This window comes from Chrysemys picta, chromosome 1 (genome assembly GCF_011386835.1).
Source record: "Chrysemys picta bellii isolate R12L10 chromosome 1, ASM1138683v2, whole genome shotgun sequence".
Taxonomy (NCBI): domain Eukaryota; kingdom Metazoa; phylum Chordata; order Testudines; family Emydidae; genus Chrysemys; species Chrysemys picta.
Genome location: NC_088791.1, coordinates 66,331,828 through 66,356,518, shown reverse-complemented (window position 1 = coordinate 66,356,518; position 24,691 = coordinate 66,331,828). Strand labels below are relative to the sequence as shown.

The 24,691-nt window shown below is 45.4% G+C and overlaps 1 protein-coding gene and 1 long non-coding RNA gene across 2 annotated transcripts; both read right to left on the bottom strand.

Annotated features, from left to right (window-relative positions):
* Window positions 1–558: 558 nt before the first annotated feature.
* LOC101940227 (lysozyme C) lies at window positions 559–5,902 on the bottom strand. Its single transcript, XM_005280040.4, has 4 exons — window positions 5,696–5,902; window positions 4,723–4,887; window positions 2,797–2,875; window positions 559–1,019 (listed from the first exon to the last, which is right to left on the bottom strand). The coding sequence occupies exons 1-4, from the start codon at window positions 5,829–5,831 to the stop codon at window positions 953–955; spliced, it is 447 nt and encodes a 148-aa protein (XP_005280097.1). The 5' UTR covers window positions 5,832–5,902; the 3' UTR covers window positions 559–952.
* Window positions 5,903–18,962: 13,060 nt separating this feature from the next.
* On the bottom strand, window positions 18,963–22,947 carry LOC101940051 (uncharacterized). Its single transcript, XR_254672.5, has 3 exons — window positions 22,250–22,947; window positions 21,110–21,188; window positions 18,963–19,425 (listed from the first exon to the last, which is right to left on the bottom strand). It is a non-coding gene; the product is annotated as an uncharacterized LOC101940051 (long non-coding RNA).
* Window positions 22,948–24,691: the final 1,744 nt, after the last annotated feature.

Below are 24,691 nucleotides of genomic sequence, written 5' to 3'. Positions count from 1 at the left end.
TTTTGCCGCCCCAAGTGGTGGGGGGGAAAAAAAAAGCCACGATCAGCAGCAGCTCTACCGCCACCACTTTGTTCTTCGGCGGCATTTCAGCGGCGAGTCCTTCCGTCCGAGAGGGACCGAGGGACCTACCGCCGAATTGCCACCGAAGACCTGGACATGCCGCCCCTTCCCGTTGGCCGCCCCAAGCACCTGCTTGCTACGCTGCCTAGAGCCACCCCTGGTGACATCAGTGTAGTTGCTACAACCGTAACAGATTTTTTAAACCCGAATTTGTGGTTTTGGAACATAATTATATTTAACAGATTACCATTCTGCACCATGTGTTTACAAACTATGATAGTCAAAATAAAACATGTAGGTGTCCGTGATTATGTGCTTCTGCCATAATCTTTATCTCATAGTGCCAGGCCGTTCTCCAAAGGTATTTAGGCTCTTAGCTTCCATTAAATGAACATCAATGGAAATTAGGAGCCTAAATACCTTTGAGGACCTGGGTCCAAGTTCATAATGTCATATTCACTTTCTCTTGTATATTAACCAATAATCACAAAAATTATGTGCAAAGTACATCATTTTATTGAGTGTAATGAATGTGAGCTCACAAGCAAGATTACACACTGCTACTAATTAGCAGAACAAAGTAGTTGCAAGATTTCACAGGAAAAACAGATCTGGCTTATTCTGACATGTATATATTATAAAGAGGTAATACGAGACCTTTAAAACTGTGTAGAACACAAAATAAGTTACTGCAGCTGGTCACATGGAACCATCCACGGAGGAGTAAAATATTTGCATTTTACCAGTCAGTTGCCCTGCAAACCTTTCTCCTGAATTTGTTTCATTTTGAACATGATTAATTGTAAAAGGGAAGCAAGAAGAGGGAATATTTTGCTGCATGTGAAAAGCTCCCTAATTATAAGGGAACCAAGATGCAATAAACCCCATAACTTTATAGCCCGCAGCCACGGATCCACGGGGAGACATCTCGTCCTTTGCAGTTCTTTGTCCATGCCACCCTGTTTGAGTTAAAAATCACGTTAGTTGATTATGGCAAGCTCATCAATTACTGCAAAGCCCCCCAAGAAAAAACCAACCAATTACATTTATGTACGATTAACTTTTTTGCAGAGATCCAAGCTTATATAACAAATAATTTGCTACTGGTCCAATCCCGACAGAGAACCTGGCTAGTCTGAATGGCCTAAAAGGTTCCTAAAAGGTTGTCAAAAGGCCCACTTACCAGCTGTTATTCCTGCCACATAAATTTGGAGTGTTTGTGACACTGCTCATAGGCAGCAACTCCGTGGGTGCTCCAGCCCTGGAGCACCCTCAGAAAAAAATTAGCGGGAGCTTAGCACCCACCGACAGCCAAGCTCCCCCACTCCTCCCAGTGCCTCCCTTTCGCCAGCGGCCCTGCTGATCAACTCCTCCCCCTCTCTCCCAGTGCCTTCTGACAGCTATGGATCAGCTGTTCTGTGGCATGCAGGAGATGCTGGGAGGGAGGGGGAGGAATGGGGACAGGGCATGCTCAGGGGGGAGGGCAGAATGAGGCAGGGAGGGGGTTGAGCAAGGGCAGGAAGAGATGGGTGGGTTGGTGCCTTGGGGAACGGGGTGGAATGGGGGTGGGGCCCGGGTGGGATAGGAGCAGGAAGAGGTGGGGTGGGGGCTAGGAGGAAGGGATGGAGTGGGGGAGGGGTCTGGGGCTGAGCAGGGTTTGAGCACCCCCAGGGAAAATTAGAAGCTGCTCCCTACTGGATAGAATCAAATTTGTTCAGTTTTGTGCCATAAGCGCTATCCTGCTAAATAGAACTAATGCACATTCCTGTTTATTTCCAGCTGGAGGGCACTAAACTTCCGGAAAAAAGTGATTTAAGTTCCATCCCCACTGCCATATGAAGGATCAAGTGGCCCTGTTGTGTAGCATAGATGTAATCTTGAAGTCCTTGGTGGATTTGGATTTGTTACACTGGTGTTTGAATTCCTGGGAACCACAGATGCTCACCAAATACATTTCTCTAAGTAGAAGAGTGTGTGTGCTTGTGGTGGACAAGCGGGGCGAACCTGGGCAGGAAGGGGTTGATTGTCTGTCCTGAAGACAACAGCTGAATCCGGTCCCATTTCACCTGCCAGAAGTAACAAGTCTAGAGGGAATTAAAAGGGAGGAAGAAGGCCAAGAAGACTTAAAGGGTGGGCTGAGCAATCCTGAACTAGGAACTGTCAGGTCACCCAAGTCTGTGGAGAAGGTTTAGACCGGACTTTGTGCTCTTTTATTGGTCATTAGAAAAGTCAAACCCCAGAAGTAGGTGAGTTGTGAACCTAGAGAGGGCACCTGGACTGTTGTTTAGAGCAGATGGAAAAGACTCCCATTCACAGTGCCAGTGCTCTATACTGGATGGAATCAAAACTGGTCAACTGTATGTCATAGACCCTACACCTTTAATAACGAATAGAGAGTCGTTTTCAGTCCAAGTGTAGGAGTTTTTGGAGGAGGAAGATCTGAGTGTTATCTCCACTGCTGCTGTAAAGATCCAAGTGGCCTTGATGTGTATCAGAGCTACAACTGAGAAGCCTCAATGTCCATAAATGTATTCTGCTGTGAACCCTTAATATACAAGTTCTGAGTTCAAATATGTTAATAAATAAGCATGCAAATATTAGCAACCTGCTTGTTGCTTCTATACAAACTTGTTTATCCAAAAGAAGATTGTAGTCTCTCTCTTTTAACTGGACTCCCCCCAACTATACCCACAGATATGTCATTGTTATTAGTCCTTGTAATAGTTTTAAACGTACCATGCACCCATGCCATTAGGATCGCGAACAACTCTCTTTGCACAATTTACACTCGCTGTAATATCTGCTGTCAGTAACTCTAAAAAAGAAATACAGTGGAAAGAGGGGGGAGAAAAAAACATGTTCCTCTTCATTTTTTTTGAATCTGTCATCTTAAAATTGATGCTGAAATAATATTTTATTATTATTATTTATTAATCAAGTTAATTACAGTAGCATCTAAGGACCAACCAAGAACAGGACCCTCTGGTGATAGGCAAACATAGAATAGAATGTATTCTGGGGGGAGGGGCCTGTCTAAATGGGGGTGGAAGGACACATGTGGACAGGGGCAGATGTGCCTGACTGAACGGGAGAGGCTAGGGGTTATCCAGGGTCTGCATGGGGGAAGCTCCCTAACAATCCCTCCCCACGGCTCAAAAAAACCTGTTCCATACTTTTCCCACCCATACCCAACAACCCCCCAACTTCACACTCAGCCTCCTTCCCAGCAATTACTTCCTGCTCCCTCAGCTCCTCCGTTACCCCTGACTCCCCCAAGTCTTTGCACTGCTTCTGAGGGGTGCGGGAAATACGTTTCTGTACTATAGTTTAAATTAATTATTACTCAGAGTCCTGTATTAATATGCCTAGTAAGGAATCTATTTGTCAAAAAACATTTCCTGGATCTTTTTTGTTGTCTGTATTGTTACAGACATCCTTGCTGACAGGTATTTCAAAATAAATTACCAAAATGATTGAAATACATGTGATTATATTGTGTTATTTTGACAAATAAAATATGCAGAATTTTGCAGAACTTTAAAATATTGTGTGCGGAATTTTTAATTTTTGGCGTAGAATTCCCCCAGGAGTAAAGAGGATATTGGAGACATCGTATTGGACTAGAAAGACCACTGGTCTGATCCAGTATGGTAATTGCTATGTTCCTCTCTTTATAGTTTCTATCTGTTTCTATTAGACTTTCTTTGCTGAATTCTATTTAATGATCTAATTTCAAAGCAAATGTCTTCTAGTACTATAAAGGGATACCATACCATCTGCTTCAATATAACACACTTGTCTGAAAATTTTAAACCAACTATTACCACAAGTAGCACCTATGAGCCACTAGAAATTGAAAGAAATGAGAGAAAAATATTGTTTGGTATTTTTTCCATCTTCTTTCCTTGGTGCCCTTGACAGCTTTTGGGAGTAATATGTCTTAGGTGAGACCATAAATTCTGTGCTAACTCTCTCCAAAAGCATTGGTTTTACTCTTTATGGATAGCTATTTTGCTGGTTTTATGTATAGTCAGACAGACAGTTCCCTGGATTGTTTGTGTGGGTCTCTCACACAGCAACAGCAGAGACAAGTCCAAAAAAAATAGAGTGATTGTAAAAATACAAAAACTGTCAGGGGGAGGAGGGAATATTATAGTCTTGAAACTATTTTTAATTCTTTCTTAAAATGGACTAGATTTCAAGTTGATTGTGTCTCTTTAAATTAGAAACTTTAAAATGTTTATTTTTATAATGAAGCAAGGTCAAGAACCGGCATTTGTGCTGGCCTTCTGCCCAGCGGTGAACTTCATCCTCTAAGAACAAAGTTAAGGGTACTCAAATCAACCTAACCAGTAAGTAATAAGTGCTTCTCGAAAAGGGAATTGTTTTTACTAAGGAAACATAAAACAGAAAGTCTGAAAAGAAGGAACACAATTGCTTTTTAAAAAATCCGTTGGGAACGCCCCTTTAATAGCACATATGCATCCCCACACATTGCAATCCCGCCCTTTTGTAAATAGAATAAGGGGTTGTTTTTTTAATGTAAGGATACTAGGGGCAAAACATGGCCTCGGTTATAACTTTGCAATGCTATGGGCTCACACAATCAGGCAGAATTTGCCGTTCATAGTGTTACCTGTGGGAACATTATATTGCACCTACCACCACACTGGATTCCACATGCGTTCTTGGCTCTTGGAGTCTTGCCATCATTGCACCACCAGCGGCTGTTGATTTGTAAAATCCCATAGTCAGTGCTTTGGTCACCTCGATTGTAGTTTGTGGCACCTGTGTTAAAGCCGCTCTCGTAGTTTGCTGTGCACACCCCTGTGAAGGTTCCGTTTAAAAAAAATAACCACACACAGATGGATGTATTTTCTCTGGTGATAAAAACTCCTCATAGCTTGATATGTTACATAAATGCGAATCTAAATGCCCCTGTATCACCCATTCGTAGATGATGCAAATGATTATTTAGTACAAAGTACACACAGGTAGTTTTGCTTCCTTTTAATCTGATCAGATTCACAATCCTTATTAAATATGAAGAGTAAGAAAAAAACCATTCTACATGTAAAACTTTTGATTTTCATATGAACACCACATGGGGCCAATATCTTTGAAGGAAACACCAGTAAGTGTTTTGGGGTAGGGATGCCAACTTTCTAATTGCTGAAAATCAAACTCCCGAGCCCCTGCCCCAGTCCCACCTCTTCCCCAAAGCCCTGTCCCCACTCACTCTTCTCTCGCCCTCCCCCTATCGCTCACTGCTCTCCCCCCTCCCTGTTGCTGGATTGTCTCATCCTCCCTCCCTCACCAGCTGGGCTCCCTCTGCTCCAGGGCTGGGAAAGGAGCTGCAGTTGGACTCAGAGCCTACCTCCCGCCTGTCTGCAGATAGAAGACGACCCTGGTTGAGCGGGGGCTGTCGAAGGTTGATGACCCAGTGCCTCCCCTCCCACTCCCACCCTCCGTGGTAAGCAGACTTTTGGTCTCCAGTCAGTACATCTGACGGGACACTGCCAGGTCCCTGTTTTGGCTGGATTTGCCAGTGGAAAACTGGCACCTGTCAACTTATCCCCTTTCCCTCCCTGCCCCCTGAATCACATGGACATCTCCTCCAAGGAAGCAGACTTACAGTGTCCCAAGCTGTAGCCCCGGTATCCATCCAGCCCAAGCCTTTTCATTGCTCTTGCCAGCTCACACCTTTCGTAGATCTTCCCATGAGCAGCCAGGGGCAGGAGGAGAAACCCCAGGATTAGCAAAGCCTTCATGCTGGCAGCGTAGCAAACCCAGGCTCCTACCACTGAAACTAGAGACGACGTGTGCCTGCTAATATTGGGGAGGAACAACCAGGAACAGCTCAAGTCACACCCTTCCCGGAAAGCAGCGGCACTTCCCTTGAGTTCTCAGCTGTTCCTCCTGCCATGCTGGGCATCTAAAGCAACAGCCCCTCCCTGCAGCTCCCAGCTTTGAATGATAAACTGCAAATACTTTGGTAGGTGGGTTAAAAGGTTGTCTAGTTCACTCTGGCATCTGTAAGTTCTGCTGTCTTTGGAGATGCAGTGTGGCCTAGTGGACACAGCACTGGACTGGGATTCAGCAGCCCTACATTGTAGTGCAAGCTTTGCCTCTGGCCTGCCGGGTGACCTTGAACAAGTTACTTTACCTCTGCCTCAGTTTACCCATATGCAGAAAGGGGATAATGATGCCTCTCTTGTGGCCTATATGCTCTGTGTAGGTGTTGCTAGGTATTATTATGCTGAGCAAATGCTATTTTGAAACTTACACTAATAAATCTCAGTAATGACTGGCATTCTATACCCTAAGAGAACAGTTTATACTATATCTTTTTCTCCAGTGGTGAAAGAACACCTCTATTACTGCGATGTGTGCTAAATTAGGGCCCTGGCGCTATCTACAGTTATACCAACAGGCCCTGCTCAACAGACCTAAAATCGCTATAGCACTTTGCAGACCCTGACATGTTACTTCCCCTTTGATCTGTAAATGTGGATGTGAATTTTGACTTCGTAAAAACAACAAGCTCAGACCCTGAGATTTCTGTTCCTGTAACATTGTAGTATGACAATAGCAACTCTGTAGTTAATGTTGTGACTGAGTTTCCATTACAAGCCTGATCTGGGCCACTCCAGCTAAAAGGCCCAACCACAGGAATGTCAGCTTCAAAACTGGTAGGAGAGGCCCGAGGGAGAGGGAAATCTTTACTAAAAAAACCTGAAATGAATTGGACACCTTAAGCACAGAAGTTCAAAAACAAACATTCTTCTTGGTGGTGGGGGAGGAGGGAAGGTGTATATATATATATGTGTCCCTCTGTAGTAAAATAATGTGACAAGAGATCACATTTAGATTACCGAGTACATCTGTGTGCTAGCCTACAGCCCAGAGTTGAATATAGTTTGTGCTCCTTACTGATGACTTTCCAAGCTGTCCAGTGTGTGAGTTTCCCTGAATTTCCCGAGTTTATCCAGGCCCACTGACGGGTTGTGGGGTGGGGTGGGGTGCAGTAAAGGGGGCAATTGCCCAGGGGCTCGGGCAATTTAAAAGGGCCCGCGTGGGCCCCAGCCACCGCAGCCAGCAGCTCAGCAGAGGTAAGGCAGGCTTCCTGCCCGCCCTCACTGCACACTGCTCCTGGAAGCGGCCGGAATGGCCCTTTAGCTCCGGGGGGGACAGGGGGTCTCCACATGCTGCCCCCGCCCCCAGCGCTGGGGTGGTGTTTGTGGGCAGTGGCACATGGAAACCCCCTGGACTCCCCACTTAAGAGCCGCTGCCAGAGAGGTGTGCTGGTCACTTTTGGGAGCCGCCAGAGGTAAGCGCCGACCCCCTACTGCAACCCAACCCCCTTCCCAGACTAGAGCCTGTACCGCGCACCCCAACTCCCTCCCAGAGCCCGACCCCACACCCCTTCCTCACCCAATCTCCCTCCCAGATCCTGCATCCCATACACCCTCACGCACCCAAACTCCCTCCCAGAGCCCACACCCTGTTCTTTATTATTATGAAAGCAAGGATGGCCCAATGGTTAGGGCATTGGCTTGGGGACCCAATTCCCTCTTCTGCCACAGATTTCCTTTGTTGTTTGGTCTCTGTGTTCCTTCGCTCCCTACCTCATGGAGGTGGCAAGTACTGCTCACATACTTTGATAGTGGGAGCCATGGACTGTATGTGCTATGGACCTCTGTTTTTTCATAACAAATACAGCTAAAATGCTCCAGGCCTAGATTTTTACCTTACTACACATGCAATTTATATACGTTAAGGAAAAAAAACCCACCCCAGAACACTACTGTATTGATTTTTATCTTAATCAGGAGAATTGTGCAAATACAGGCAGGGAAGAGACTATGAAGAAAGCCCTTTTGGGAAATCCGAATTAGTATTTCTAACTGCTTGTAAAGAAAGGTGTGGTTTTCTGTTACTCAAAGAAAAACATATATTGTTTCATTTCCTCATTCATCTGTCAGCTGCTAGATTTAACAAAGCACTGCAGAAGTTTACAAAATGGGAGGTGTAAATACATATCTCTAGTCCCATTTGTGCCAGTGTAATACCAGGTCCAGCACTGTCTCCATTATAAATCACAGATTCTTCCTTGATGGGGAGAGGAGGGGATCCTTGAAGCCATTTTTGGAGCCACAAGATTTTTCCGACTTTCACATTTTCTTATCTACCTGCTATCCAAAAGACATTGGAGTCCTGGGCCCAGATGCTGAAAGGTATTTAGGCGCCTGACTCCCACTGAAATCTATGCTGGGCTGGAGGTTGCTCTCACCAGAAGCCATCAGCGCCAGTGCAGCCAGAAGCATTGCTGGTACAAGATGCTTTCCCCTTTCCTCAAGTCTCCGTCAGCAGGGCCTCAGTGCACGTTCCGTACAGCATTGCTATGTAGTGCAATCTTTCCCAGGCTGGCCCAAAAGCAGAGGAGCAAGGGCCAGATCCTCAGCTGGAACAAATCCATGACTTCAAGGGAGCTACACCAATTTACATCTGCTGAGGATCTGGCCCAAAGTTGGAGCGTTCTTTTCCATATACTGTATGGCCAGACGGGAGAGCCCTAAACGACGTTGTTCGGGAATTCCTAACTTCAGAAAGTATCAAAAATGTCAATCATGGCAATTTAGTGAAGATAACACCCCAAGCCTGTCATTTTAAATGTTGATTTGGGGGGTATTTGTAGTATGATCTTTCAGTCTTCGTATGTGATAGACATTTATATAGTGTTTTTCTCCAAAAAAGCCAAAGCCAAAGCACCAGACTAGCTATAAAACTGAAAGCAGAGAACACTCCACCCGCTGCTGAATGCAGCCACCTCTGACATTGAAAACCTCTAAACACTGCAAAGCATTGAAGGCATTGAAGAATTTTGTGTCCATTGCGACTTCTAGCTGAACGTAGCTAGCCAGAATGGAATCACCCCCACTGGAATCTGACTCGAGTTTAAACTATCACTGCTAACTCTTCTTAGGTCTTCAGGAGCAGGGCTGTGCTGCCAATATTTTAACAATGGGCTCCCTCAAAAGTGTGCCATTCCCCCAACAAACAACCCTAGTTGACACAAGACCACCCTTTTCCTGGCCCAGCACATCTTGAGTCACCATGTTTTCCCCCAACCCACCATAGAAGGCTCCTTGAGGTGGTTCCCCTACATGGCAGCTCTTCCTCGCAGAAGTAGCAATGATGGCGGGTGGCTGCCTGTGGCTTCTACCGGCAGCAATTATGGTAGGTAAGGGTGATGTCCCTTCTGTGTTGATGGTTGGTTGGGAATTGAGTCCCCTTTGTTTCTTAATGTTGATGACCCTTCTCTACGTGACATGGCGGGTTAGGTGTTGGAATGGGTCTCCGGTGGCTGTATTACCCGAGAATTGAGAGGTGTGTTACTCCAGAATTTGATTATGCTAATTGCAGCAATATTATGTTTATTCAGCCACCATGAATTAATAAAATAGAACACCACATAGTTAAGGGTTAATTTGCATAAGCAGGGCTTTTGGAGAATACTAGCTGCAAGCTTGCAGTTTCTATTTATCGTGATGGGAGGAGGGGAGAAAAGCATCAACAAATTATGAGACTGAAAGAAAATAAGTGGATGGAGACCTTGAGCTGGGCGCTTTTGATGTAGAATGTTTTGTTAACCAGTAGTTGATTGAAGTTAGGAGAAGTGATGACCCAGTAGGAGTCACAATGAGCTATGAGTTTTGTAAAAATTAGTTATAACAAGACTAGATAATGGAGTATACTTTGGAGCAGTTCTCTGAAGCTATCCTGAGAGACTTTTCCCCAAAACCATATTCTCCGGCAGGGAGGCACCTGGCCATTGCTGACCTGCTGCTCATTACTCAATACCATCTCAGAGTTTAGGTAATTATTTGGAATGTTCTAAACCTATTGCTTGTGTCTGTGTGTACTTAAATCTAATAAATAGTCGTTTTAGATAGGAGCATGCTTACTTGTATCAATCTTTCATTAGCTGGAAGCGCTGTGTTCCCATTGATTTATTCCTGATACCACCTGGAATGAAACAGTTAAGTTAAATTAAGTTACCACTGCTTTGGGTTCTGAAAACCCTGGGTAATGGATCTGGTGAGCCAGTTGCCAGGAATGGTGGAGAGGAGGGGACAATTGATACAAGAAGTTTGTTTGTTTGCAATAGGGGAAAGGGAAGGTGGAACAGGATCGCAATCTGTAATTTTCCATGTCGTAGCCCATGAGTTGATTTATCATTACATTCTGCTACTGATTCAGGGCTCAGGCTGACAGCCTGATTGGGTAAGAAGCTACGTTAGAAGGAAAGGGAATATCTGGAAAGAAAAAGAAGTTGGAAATGATTTTGGGAAATAGCTTGAATGATTTTGTACAGGAGCATGGTAATGGTTTCTGGGAGCTTCCTGCAGCTCTGTAAGCAAATGGTAGTGATGATAGTAGGTATGGAGATAGATCAGTTAAAGACAGAATGCTTGAAAGCGACAGTGTAATTTCTTATGTGGATGACATCCTGGTTTGCACTCAGACCCCAGGGAAGAGAATTCGGAAGTACTGGACAGGGTGTTACAAAAGATTCAGGAAGCTGGGTTTAAAGTAAATCTAAAGAATGGCTCAATCATGGTCCCAACACGTAAACTATTTTGGAGTGATTTTGGGACAGAAGGGGCATTCCCCTGATCAACAGAGTGTGGAGCTGATTCTTAAACTACCAGTTCCCACAGATGTCACAGCTCTTAGATCCTTTCTGGAAATGGTTCATTTCTCCCGAGATTTTATTGAGGGAGTTTTAGAGAAGGCATCAGATGGGAGAGGGGAAGTTTTCTGGATTCCCATGCTGTGCAGCAGCAGTAGGTTTCCTCCCATCCTCATATATTGGGGAATGGCCAGCAAGGATTGGGGGATGCAAGGCTTTAGCAAAGTGCTGGAGGATGCATCGGGGAATTCCCCTGAGCAGCGCTCACAGCCGTAGCCAGGCACTTGGGGTGTAGCTAGTGCAAGGCAAATAATGGATTTTTTGGTTTGTTGCCAATTTTGAAAAGTAGAAAAAAAAGCTGGTTTTGGGGCATAGAGAAAATGAAAAATTTTCAGCAAACTGGGACTGCTAGCAAGGGTTGGGCCCTGTCCCCCTCTGGAGACATATGGGGCACAATGTTGGAGGAGCAACCACTGAGTTTCCCACCTTCCCAGGGGTATTGGGGCTCAGGCTTAGGGCTTCAGCCCAGGGCGGGTGGGGCAGCAGGCTCTTGCCACAGGACTTCGGGCTCCAACCCTGGGCTCCAGCTGTGTGGCAGCAGACCCCAGGCTCCAGCTGCCCGGCTTCAGACTCCATCCCCAAGCCCCATCGCCCGGCCATGGGACTTTGGGATCTGGCCACAGGGCTTCAGGCTCCAACGCCCTGCTGCCTCCCCTCAGCCACCTTCCGACCCACCCCATCGCCCCTAACCCCGCTGCCTCCCAACCCCCTCATCCAGGGCTTAATTTGTCCCCAGGCTTGCCAGGGCTGAGTAAGTCCACTGTGAAAAGTGATATTTGTATGTTTGTTAATATCACTTTTCACAACAGACTTACTAGCTAGCAATAAATAAATTACAATGATTTGGATGTGTATATGTGCATATTTATTTGTTTTTCCTAAAGCTAATCAAGTATTTTAGGGAAAAATATGAGCGCAGCCACCTGTAAGAGTTGGTGGCCTCACTCTAAGGACACCAAAAAATTTGTCCTGAGAACCCTGGTAGCCCTGGGATGGGACTGGAGGTGATTTGGGGAGCTCCTGGGGAGCAGCAAACACCCTGTGGCGACCAACCCATGCCCAAAAGTGAGGAGGCTCATGGATCAAGAGGAGACAGAGGAAGCAGAAAGAGGGCCTCTCAAACCCGGCAGAGGTGCCAGTGATCCAACCTGCGACTACGGGGGCTTTAAACGAGACGGACAATGACTGATTGATGGAAGACGGGGACTTTGTGTGGGAGCAACGGGAAGACCAGACCCTGAGCTATGCTTGGGAACAAATAGGCACACCTGAAGGAGAAGGGAAAGGAGGCCCATGGACACCAGAGGGGCCTCACTTTGAAGTTCAGAACAAGCCTCTGTACTGGATAGTGAGAGACCCCAAAATCCAAGACACATGGCATCAGCTACTTGTGCCTAAGAGATTTCTATGGGAGCTACTTTGCTGGCCCACACAGTGCTGCACTGGACACCTGGGGCAAGAGAACACTCTACAATGGATAGTCCTTTTTTGGGTCATGCATCCACCAAGAAATGTGTGAGTTTTGTGCCTCATCCCATGAGTGTCAACTCACAGGACTCAAAGTGGTGCCAAAGGCCCACATCCTGATCCCTGCAGTGGGAGTACTGTTTGAGCAGATAGGGACAGATCTGGTGGAACCCCTGCAGAAAAGCGCATCCAGGTTCCAGTACATACTGGTGATTGTAGACTACGTCACCTGGTATCCTGAGGCCATTCCACTGGGTGTGATGAAAGCGTCCACCATAGCAGGCGAGCTCATGAAGGTCTTTGCCAGGGTTGGGATCCCAAAAGAAATTCTGTTGGACGGGGGGGTCCAATTTCTCATCAAAGCTTCAAAGCTGATATAAGAGCTGTGTGAATTACTTAGGATCCTGGCCCTCAAGATGTTGGTATAGCATCCACAAACCAATGGGCTGGTGGAGCATTTCAACAGCACCCTGAAATCCATGTTAAAAAAATTTGTTGGCAATGACCCGCGACACTGGGACAGGCTGCTACCAGACTTGTTATTTGCCATACAGGAAGTTCTTCCAGCCTCTATGGGATTTTACCCCTTTGAGCTTCTGTATAGGGGGCAGGCCAGGGGAATTTTGGACCTTTTCTGGGAGACATGGGAGAGCAGGAGTCCTGGGTCATGGACTCGGTACCAGTGCTGCAGTTGTGGGAATGATTTAAGATGATGCGGGGGGGAGTGGGGGAGAGGAGTGTTCACCTGCTGAGAGCCCAACAAACCCAGGAGCCTGTACAGGGACGGCCTGTCCATATAGGCAAATTAGGTGGTCACCTAGGGTGCCAAGTTAAATGGGGCGCCAAATTCGAGGGGAAAAAATCAAATAAAAAAGAAATAAAAAAAATGAAAAAGAGGGGAAAAAATACAAATAAAATAATGAAGATGTCATTATTTCAATTCCTGTGCGCGTGTGGAGGGAATATGAATTATAATTAATTTCTCTACATTTCTGAGAATTTATTCATATGTAAAATGTTTTATTTAGTGCAAAAATTAATATTTTAGCGATTTTTTTTTCCAATTTGTGACGTAGGGTCAAGATGACCCATTCCGCAATTTTGATAAGCAATAACTCAGCCACAATGAAACACATCCGCCAGCGGCAAGAGCTGCAAGGCTAGTGACACCTAACCCGAATATACATCAAGGTCGCATAGCCGGAAATTCATGGAGAGCGGAGATATCATGAGTTGATACATGTGAAATGGTCATTTTAACACACGTCGCAGGTAGATGGTTAAGAATCGAGCGAATACTGTGGAAAATTGTGTTTTTGGTGCCAAAGAATAAAGAATAACGTCTTTCAGCATTATAAATCCAAAATGTGAGTATCTTTAAGCGTTATTAAACCTTAGCATTATTATCGGGCTGTATAATTATGAAATTTTTTTTGTTATAACTGATTCACATGTAATAAATAAGGTCCATAAAAGAAAAGTAACAGCGTTAACGCTTATTAGACTACGAAAGTGATGACGTCACACTCCAAGCGGGTAACTGTGAGGAAGGGGATTACTTTCTAAACAACCAGTGTCGGGTTATAACAGCGAAAAAGGTCATTTTGTTTCCGTGTAAACGCTGTAACTAACTGTTTTAATAGGTAAGTGAGTGTATATCACTAATCATTGAACCTTTAAGCAGTGAAAAGATGTGCTGGGATGGCTGCAATGTGGTTTAAATCACCAACGATGTGGTGTGTCAGCCATCCTTAACACTATAATGCTTGCAGTCGGAAGCACAGTACATAACAATATTCAAGTGCCCCATGGCAGAAAGAGGAAAAAGAAAACCCTCAGGAGCTGAGTATTGTAAACGAAAGGCTGAGAAGGAAAAGGATCAAGCAAAACAGCAGGGATCCTTCCTGAAATATCTTCTCCTTAATCCAAATAAAGATGGAAGCAGTTCACAGCATCCAGATGAAGGAATTTTACTTGGAGAGGAGGTTAGCTCACATCTGCATGAAGTTTGTAACATCATCATGAAGATATATTACTTTGAGATGAAGGTAGCTCACATCCACATAAAAGCAGTTTGGAAACTCAAGATGACGGAAACTTACTTCCAGATGAAGGCAGCTCACAGCATCAGACTGATATGGAAGTGGAGAAAATGTATTCGCCTTCAGAGATACATTCAGAAATTGAAGTAAATGAAGTCGAAGAAAGAAAGGATGAGGAAGTTACAAACAAGTTACAGTATGGGGACCCAGCTTCATGGCCCAGATATGATGACAGTGTGCAGCAAATTCTCGTGGAACATGGACCCAAACAAGTTCATGAATGTCCCTTCCCTAAGAATGGAAATAAAAGAAAATTCTCTGCTCAGCATTACAAGAGGAAACTCATTAATGGGAAAGAAATTCATCAAAACTGGTTACAATATTCAGTGTTGAAGGACTCTGCATTTTGCTTTTACTGCAAGTTGTTTAGAAATCAAGCAATTGGTACATCACATTGAAAATGGTTCCAAGGACTGGAAAAACGTATCTTCAATTCTCTCTTCACATGAAAGAGGTACAGAACATTTGGAATGTTTTCAAAATTGGAAAGAACTTGAATTACGATTGAAAAAAGGAAAAACTATCTATGAAGAAAATGTACGTGTGATCAAGGAAAAAGAAGAATATTGGCAACAAATATTACAGCATCTGATTGCTTTAGTGAGAGCAATTTAGCATTCCGCGGCAGCGGTAGAAATGAAAAATTATACACTCCAGGTAATGGAAACATTTTAAAATTTCTTGAATACCTAGCTTTGTTTGATCCAGTCATGAAGGCGCATCTATGTAAAATAACTGATCATGAAAGACAGGTTCATTACTTAGGAAAATATATACAAAATGAACTGATTCAAATCCTAGAAAATGCCATTAAAAAGAAAATTGTAGAAGCTGCCCATTCTGCAAAATACTTTTCAATAATACTGGACTGTACACCAGATGTGAGTCATGTTGAACAAATTATGATGATCATTCATTTTGTGGATATGGAAAAGTCTGCAGATGAAGATAATGTTGAAGTGCTCATAAAGGAACATTTTTGGGGTTTCATACCACTGAAGGAGACGACTGGAGCATTTATGACTGAAACTATTCCACAAGAGCTTGAAACAATGTCATTATCTGTTGAAAACTTATGTGGCCAAGGCTATGATAATGGGAGTAATATGAAGGGTAAAGACACTGGTGTTCAAAGGAGAATGATGGAAATCAATCCTAGGGCCTTTTTCGTTCCTTGCAGTGCGCATTCTCTGAATTTGGTTGTCAATGATGTCGCTAGATGATGTTTGGAGACAAGCAGTTTCTTTGACCTGGTGCAACGTGTTTATATGTTTTTCTCAGGCTCAACACGCCGTTGGGAGATTCTGACTTGCCATGTGAATTCTCTAACTGTGAAACCACTTAGTCAGACAAGATGGGAGGGTCGCATTGATGCTTTGAAGCCTCTTCGCTATGAACTTGGAAACAGTTATGATGCCCTAATTGAAATTTCTGATGATACTACCTTTACTGGATCATCTGGCAATACGGCACATTCAGATGCAGAAGCTCTTGCAAATGACCTTTCCAAGTTCAAATTTGTGACTTCACTCATTTTGTGGTATAATATCCTTTTTATCACTAGTAAGCAGCTTCAGGAAAAGAACTTGAACTTACATTCTGCTATTCAAAAACTGCAGCAAACTAAAAATATTCTGGATCAATTCAGAAGTGATGAAGGGTTCGAAAGAACACTGGTAGATTCTCTCGAGCTTGCTGAAGAAATAGACTTTCCGACAGAATTTGAACCAGAGCCAGTTTGCATTCGGCAAAAGAAACAGCAGTTTTCGTTGAACGACAAGACACACCTATTCAGAACCAAAAACTTTATTATTCTTATTCTTTATTCTTTATTATTATGAAAGTAAGGCTGGACCAGTGGCTAGGGCATTGTCTTGGGGACACAATACCCCCGTCTGCCACAGATTTCCTCTGTCATTTAGTCGCTGTGTGCCTTTGTTCCCTGCCTCACGGGGGTGGCATGCAGTGCTCACACACTTCGATGGTAGGAGCCATATAAATGCCATAGATGGATTGAATGTGGTGTGGGCTTGTTTCACCATAACAAACACAGCTAAAATGCTCCATTCTTGGCCTCCAGGGCTAGATTTGTACCTTACTACAAATGCAAGTTATAGATGTTAAAAACAAACCCCCACCCCAGAACAGTACTGTATTGATTTTCATCTTAATCAGGAGAATTGTGCAAATACAGGCAGGAAAGAGAACAGCACTATGAAGAAAGCCCTGTTGGGAAATCCAAAATTAGTATTTCTAACTTCTTGTAAAGAAAGAAAGAAAAACATACATTGTTTCATTTCCTCATTCATCTGTCAACAGTTTGATTTTACCAGAGCACTGCAGAAGTTTGCCAAGCTTGTGTGTATTAATGTATGTGACTAGTGCCATTTGGGCCAGTGTAATACCAGGTCCTGCACTATCTCCATTGTAAATCACAGGTTTTTCCTTGATGGGGAGAGGAGGGAAGGGGATCCTTCAAGCCATTTTTGGAGCCACGAAGATCTTTCCTACTTTCCCATTTTCTTCTCTACCTACTATTCTAAAGACTTGGGAGTCATAAGCCAAGATGCTGTGAGGTATTTAGGCATCTAACTCCCACTGAAATCTATGGGGCTGGAGGTTGCTCTCACCAGAGGTGCAGGAGATTGCGGCTGTCCAGGGCCGGTGTAACCACCTAGGGCGCCAAGATTTGGGGGCGCCAAAAAGCGGTGTCCAGAGTCACGGGAGTCAGCTGAGCGGGGCAGGGCGGGGAGCAAGGCCATAACAAACCCGCCCCCGCAGCGTGGGGTACCGCACAGGATGGTCAGTGGGAGCCTGTGGTGGAGCAAGGAGGAGACAGCCGGCCGGGCGTGGCGACCAGTGCGGCCGAGGGACGAAACCGTTGGGGGAGGCAGGATGCAGTCCTGAGCTCAGGTGAGCTTCGCCCTCCAACGTGCCATGCCTGGGGCCGGGCGCAGCTGCCTCCTGGGGCAAGGGAAAGTGAAACAAAACCCCGCAGTGCGACGGACGGGAAAGGGCTGGTGCAGGTGCTGCTTCCAAACACTGACCCTCCCTGCCCCCCCGGTGGCACTGTGCCAATGCAGGGAGCCAGCCCTGATCCCCAGGGAGATCCTCACCTGCTCCCCGGGAGAGCCCGGCTCTGCCCTCCTTGCCCTTGGGTCCCCCCCGGAGGGCGAAGTACTCAGAGCCTGGGAATGTTTAGAGACCCTGTGAGCAGGGGGCATTCTCACCCTCCTCATTGCTCATTATCCCCCAGACCAGAAGGGACCATTGTGATCATCTCCTCTGACCCCCTTGTATTAATTCTAATGAACAATGCCACATTATGCAGTATTCATTTTTGAAAGTTTATAATAAGTGATGCTTCAGATGGAGGGGAGGAGAAGGGGGGGGCGCAATGGAAGTTTCACCTAGGGAGCAAAATATCCTTGCACTGGTCCTGCGGCTGTCCCTCCCCATCAGGCTCAGAGGGAGGGCAGGCCCCCTCGCTCTGTGTTTCTGGAAAGACTGGCTCAAAGGGGGATTAGCAGTCTCCAAGGTCCTGGTCACCTAGGCAGGGGCCAGGCAGCAAGAAGTCCAGGGCTCAGGCCCTGAGGCAGGGCACAGCAGCAAGCAGGTTAATGCCTGACATCCTGTATCTGGGAGATGGCAGACAAACACAGGCCTCTTGGCCTAAGGTGGGAAGGTTGCCCCCCAGAGATGGGGTTGGCAGCAGAGGATAGGGGGACCTTGGCTCACCCTACTTCACCTGGTCCCAGCCCAGGGCCCTAACACTGGCAGAGGGTTCCACCACGTGGTCAGTGGGGATCCCAACATGCTGACCAGGATTAGGGCAACACAATTGGACAATCGTCTGGTATCCTTGGGCTCCTTCCTATGATCACCTTGCTGTGAACCTGCTCCTCTGTCTCCCTGGGGCACACCACTAGCTGCAGTCCCAACAGTTCCTCGGTGTCCTTGTTGGCTCCCTGATTTCTCTTGCCTGCTATGCTCCAGTGGAGAGCTAACTCTGCCAGCTGGTAATAGTCTCCAAAGGAGCATCTACTAGCTGGGGTGTGCAGGAGTGCTGGGAGTCCCTCTCCTCTCCCCCTGACCTCGTGGATGACTCGTGTGCTTCAATACCTGGTTAAACTGGGATCAGCGTGTGTGTTTGTCATGCAACCAGTGTAAGAGGGCCAGTGTTCTTAACTATTCATTTCTTTGCTTTTAAATGTTTGGGTTGTGTGAATGATGTGATGAGTGACATTAGTGTAGTTGCTACAACCGTAACAGATTTTTTAAACCCAAATTTGTGGGTTTGGAACATAATTATATTTAACAGATTACCATTCTGCACCATGTGTTTACAAACTATGATAGTCAAAATAAAACATGTAGGTGTCCGTGATTATGTGCTTCTGCCACAATCTTTATCTCATAGTGCCAGGCCGTTCTCCAAAGGTATTTAGGCTCTTAGCTTCCATTAAATGAACATCAATGGAAGTTAGGAGCCTAAATACCTTTGAGGACCTGGGTCCAAGTTCATAATCTCATATTCACTTTCTCTTGTATATTAACCAATAATCACAAAAACTATGTGCAAAGTACGTCATTTTATTGAGCATAATGAATGTGAGCTCACAGGCAGGATTACACAATGCTACTAATTAGCAGAACAAACTAGTTGCAGGATCTCACAGGAAAAACAGATCTGGCTTATTCTGACATGTATATATAATAAAGAGGTAATACAAGATCTTTAAAACTGTGTAGAACACAAAATAAGTTACTGCAGCTGGTCACATGGAACCATCCACGGCAAGGAGTAAAATATTTGCATTTTACCAGTCAGTTGCCCTGCAAACCTTTCTCCTGAATTTGTTTTATTTTGAACATGATTAATTGTAAAAGGGAAGCAAGAAGAGGGAATATTTTGCTGCATGTGAAAAGCTCCTTAATTATAAGGGAACCAAGATGCAGTAAACCCCATAACCATATAGCCCGCAGCCACAGATCCACGGGGAGACATCTCGCCCTTTGCAGTTCTTTGTCCATGCCACCCTGTTTGAGTTAAAAATCACGTTAGTTGATTATGGCAAGCTTATCAATTAGTGCAAAGCCCCCCAAGAAAAAGCCAACCAATTACATTTATGTACAATTAACTTTTTTGCAGAGATCCAAGCTTATATAACAAATAATTAGTTACTGGTCCAATCCCGACAAAGCACCTGGCTAGTCTGAATGGCCTAAAAGGTTCCTAAAAGGTTGTCAAAAGGCCCACTTACCAGCTGTTATTCCTGCCACATAAATTTGGTGTGTTTGTGACACTGCTCATAGGCAGCAACTCCAGAAAAAAATTAGCGGGAGCTTAGCACCCACCGACAGCCAAGCTCCCCCACTCCTCCCAGTGCCTCCCTTTCGCCAGCGGCCCTGCTGATCAACTCCTCCCCCTCTCTCCCAGTGCCTCCTGACAGCTATGGATCAGCTGTTCTGTGGCATGCAGGAGATGCTGGGAGGGAGGGGGAGGAATGGGGACAGGGCATGCTCAGGGGGGAGGGCAGAATGAGGCAGGGAGGGGGTTGAGCAAGGGCAGGAAGAGATGGGTGGGTTGGTGCCTTGGGGAACGGGGTGGAATGGGGGTGGGGCCCGGGTGGGATAGGTTTGAGCACCCCCAGGGAAAATTAGAAGCTGCTCCCTACTGGATAGAATCAAATTTGTTCAGTTTTGTGCCATAAGCGCTATCCTGCTAAATAGAACTAATGCACATTCCCATTTATTTCCAGCTGGAGGGCAGTAAACTTCCAGAGAAAGGTGATTTAAGTTCCATCCCCACTGCCATATGAAGGATCAAGTGGCCCTGTTGTGTAGCATAGATGTAATCTTGAAGTCCTTGGTGGATTTGGATTTGTTACATTGGTGTTTGAATTCCTGGGAACCACAGATGCTCACAAAATACATTTCTCTAATTAGAAGAGTGGGTGTGCTTGTGATGTGGTGGACAAGCGGGGCAAACCTGGGCAGGAAGGGGTTGATTGTCTGTCCTGTAGACAACAGCTGAAGCCGGTCCCATTTCACCTGCTAGAAGTAACAAGTCTAGAGGGAATTAAAAGAGAGGAAGAAGGCCAAGAAGACCTAAGGGGTGGGCTGAGCAATCCTGAACTAGGAACTGTCAGGTCACCCAAGTCTGTGGAGAAGGTTTAGACCGGACTTTGTGCTCTTTTATTGGTCATTAGAAAAGTCAAACCCCAGAAGTAGGTGAGTTGTGAACCTAGAGAGGGCACCTGGACTGTTGTTTAGAGCAGATGGAAAAGACTCCCATTCACAGTGCCAGTGCTCTATACTGGATGGAATCAAAACTGGTCAACTGTATGTCATAGACCCTACACCTTTAATAACGAATAGAGAGTCGTTTTCAGTCCAAGTGTAGGAGTTTTTGGAGGAGGGAGATCTGAGTGTTATCTCCATTGCTGCTGTAAAGGTCCAAGTGGCCTTGATGTGTATCAGAGCTACAACTGAGAAGCCTCAATGTCCATAAATGTATTGTGCTGTGAACCCTTAGTATACAAGTTCTGAGTTCAAATATGTTAATAAATAAGCATGCAAATATTAGCAACCTGCTTGTTGCTTCTATACAAGCTTGTTTATCCAAAAGAAGATTGTAGTCTCTCTCTTTTAACTGGACTCCCCCCAACTATACACACAAATATGTCATTGTTATTAGTTCTTGTAACAGTTTTAAACGTACCATGCACCCATGCCATTAGGATCGCGAACAACTCTCTTTGCACAATTTACACTCGCTGTAATATCTGCTGTCAGTAACTCTAAAAAAGAAATACAGTGGAAAGAGGGAGGAGAAAAAAACATTTTCCTCTTCATTTTTTTTGAATCGGTCATCTTAAAATTGATGCTGAAATAATATTTTATTATTATTATTTATTAATCAAGTTGATTACAGTAGCATCTAAGGACCAACCAAGAACAGGACCCTCTGGTGATAGGCAAACATAGAATTCTGCCTATGATAGGCAAACATAGTATTCTGTACAAACATAGACTAGCAGATGGTCCGTGTTCTGAAGATCTTAGAATCTAAATAGAAAGACAGACCCAGAGTGGGGGAAAGGGATATAACACACAGAGTAAGCAATGTTCTGGTGTCAAGCATTATGTTAGTTCCACAATTTGGTCTTAGCTTTAGAATGCTGTCAATCTGTGGGCTAGATATAGCATAACCAATAACAGGACCAGTACTTGCTTAGCTAGTGCTTCCTTTTCTGCCTGGAAGTCCTGTCTCAAGGCTTGCAACTTGCCCTGGGCGTAGGTTTGAGTTGCTGCCTGGTTCATGATCTATGCTCTTAATTGCTCAATTCTAGTTATCAAGTACACAACTCTTCTCTTTTCTCCAACTTCTCTATTACCCAGTCCTGTTACGACTGGGGTAGATTCACCTGACACCCTTCCTGGTCAACCGGGGTGGAGAAAGGAATGCTAAACCCCTCTCCAGTTCTCAGACTTACTGCGGCTGAGAGTGGGCACACTTTTAATCATGCAATTCTCAACATATAACACTAACAGTACCAAGCAAAGCAAACATAAAATAAAGGCAAAACAAATAGATGGTGTGCATTCTGCAGGGCTCCCCCCCTTTCCTCAATTTCCACCAAAACTGACAGATTTCTGTGACCAATCTATCCCTCGTGTCAGATGGTCAGGCTGACACTGCAGGATCATTGGGGGAAGATAAAGAAAACACACCATAGGACTACATTTTAAAGCTTCATTAATAAAACAACAACAGAGTATTGGGAACGCTCCCACATCACTCAGGGAAAGAAAAAAAAACACATTAATGCCCCAAGCCCTAAGCCACTTTCATACTCACACATGTATGTCCAGACTGGCCACGTCTGTGTAGAACGTCCAGAGAAGGGGGAGAGGTGGACGGGAGATTATCCTGTATACAGCTTGTCCAGAATCTCCAACTTGCTTCCTCTCTTGGGAGGGCAGTTCTTTTACGCCCTGGGGTCTCCTGCGGCATCTCTTCAGAGATTCCAGTCCAGGCCGGCTGCCTGTGGCTTCTTCAGCATCCCCAAACCACGCCGGCTCCAGGGTCGCAAAGCCAGACTGTTGGATCTCACTGGACAGTTAAGCTTTGAAAATATAATCTCAGTCCTGTAACTTGTATTGCCTTTGGTTTGCCTCTGTCTATATTTTTTCACAGCCAGCTGGGGCCGAAAGCAGTTTTTCTTTGTACTTAGCCTGGTCTGCGTTGATTTTTGACCTTGAACGCAGAGCAACTCTCTCTTTATCTCTGGGCCAAGCTGAATTTCAAATTAACCCGTTCCTTTCCTCAATAGACAAATTGCTCCCACTGTGTGTCAGAGGCATTTTTTGGTGATTAAAAGCTCCTCTGAGATGTATGATCTTATCTAGATTGAAGGTACCTTCTAGTGGGCATTGTTTAGATGGATTTTCACGCGTGTAAAGATTCCAATTCTCTAAATACCTGCAGGTTTTAGGACCATAATGTACGTACATGAAATAAGCTGGGGTACCCTTAGGGGGTGAGAGGGAATGCTTAGATTGTCCCCCACCCATTTTCCAATCACACACACAGGGAGGATGCCCTGTCCACTCATAAACTAAGGATCTCTCCCTACAGGATACTCACACAGGAGAGGCTAAAAACCCCTCAGCCCCGGTGCATACCTAATGCATTTCCCTTATGCATTAACCTTCTTGGGGGTGGCAAAACTAAGTCCCCAGCACCACATAAACTAACCTTATTGGGGGCGGCAAAACAGTTCCCCAGCACTGCTCTGCATCTGATCTTGCTGCAGTCAATAAGTTCAGATGGCGTAAGCCCAACAGAGACAGACAGTCTCCACGGGCAGTCCTCCTCCGACACCCCAATAGAGATTTCAAAAGGTCTCATACCTCTCTTGTGGCGCCATGGGGTTCGAAGGGGAACAATCCATAGCAGCTGCCGCTGTCTCAGGCGTTGCCATCCCGGACAAGCCCCCAAATTGTCGGAGAAAAACACAGTTCTCACTCCTTTGGTTGGGTACAGCAAAGTCAGATACTTTATTCTCTCAAGCAATTGCATAGAGGGAGAGAGTGCACTAGGACACAGGGTCTCCCCCTCCTAGGCAGGTCTCTCAACAGGTAAACAATTACAGCAAGGATTGATACCTTTTGTTACAGACAATAATAAGCAACAGCTGCATTTTGTTTATACACTGGTCATTCTGATATCTTGTTTTTCTCACTTGTGTAGACTCTTAGTCTACATTCCATATTATCTACACAAGGTCGCAACAACTTCTCACACAGTTCTTTCCCACTTGCCTCACACAATCCTCGCTTCTACAAATCTCGCGTTATTAGGGTTACAGTTAGCCTGACTCTTGCTAACGAACTGTCATGCATTGCATCCCCTTCCTGTCAGTTCTTTCTCTGCTTCCACACCTTCACACCATTGTTCTTTTCCTCAGCGTAAAAACCTTCACCCAGCCAGCTGCGAGGGGTTTCACATCCATGGTAGAAACGACAAGTGTGAAACTCGAGTGGGTTGCTCATGTCACTGGAGCTGGGAGATGTCAGGGCAGCTGTTAGATGCATGCAGTGCAGGAGAGGCCTGTAGGGTAGCAATGAGAGTGCTGCAGAACCCAGATTGCTAGAGATGGAAGCAAACTCCCCACATCTGTCCTTCCACCACTGTCACTCCCTGCCTGAAAGTCCTCGAGCTTCCCCGATCAAACAGCACGCTGGGTGCTCTCTGGGGATGGCTGCCAATCCGAGTCCAGCCTGAGATATGTGGGGCATCATGGGAGTCATATGACTGCAGTGCATCAAGGGAGATGTAGTCCAGCCAGGGAGCTGTGCCCATGGGGGAGAATAAGGGAATAAGACACCCAAATTACGAGTCCTATGAGGCGTGGTGGCAACGGGGGCAGATGGAGTTTTGTGTCAACCTGCCCCACAGTGACACGTGTCAACACTCCCCAATAGGAATGCTTTAAGACTTTTTGTTCCATGAATAATTTCAATATTTTGACTTTTCGTCCTGATCTGGAACAGGAACGAAGGTCGAATATTGGGCTTGCCCATGGGACAGAAATTCAGATTTCTCTCAGCTCTAGTCCCTACCCCAAGAATTCCTTTAGGCCGTATTCTGCCCTGTTTAAAGGCATGTTCCGGCCACACAGGGAGCTGGCCTAGGCCTTGTTTTTCACCCCAATGTTTGTGGTTGATCTGCACGGGCCAGGCAGACTATACTGCCCCACCTTGCTAGCAGGAACTGCCCTTAAAGCCGGTTCAGTTC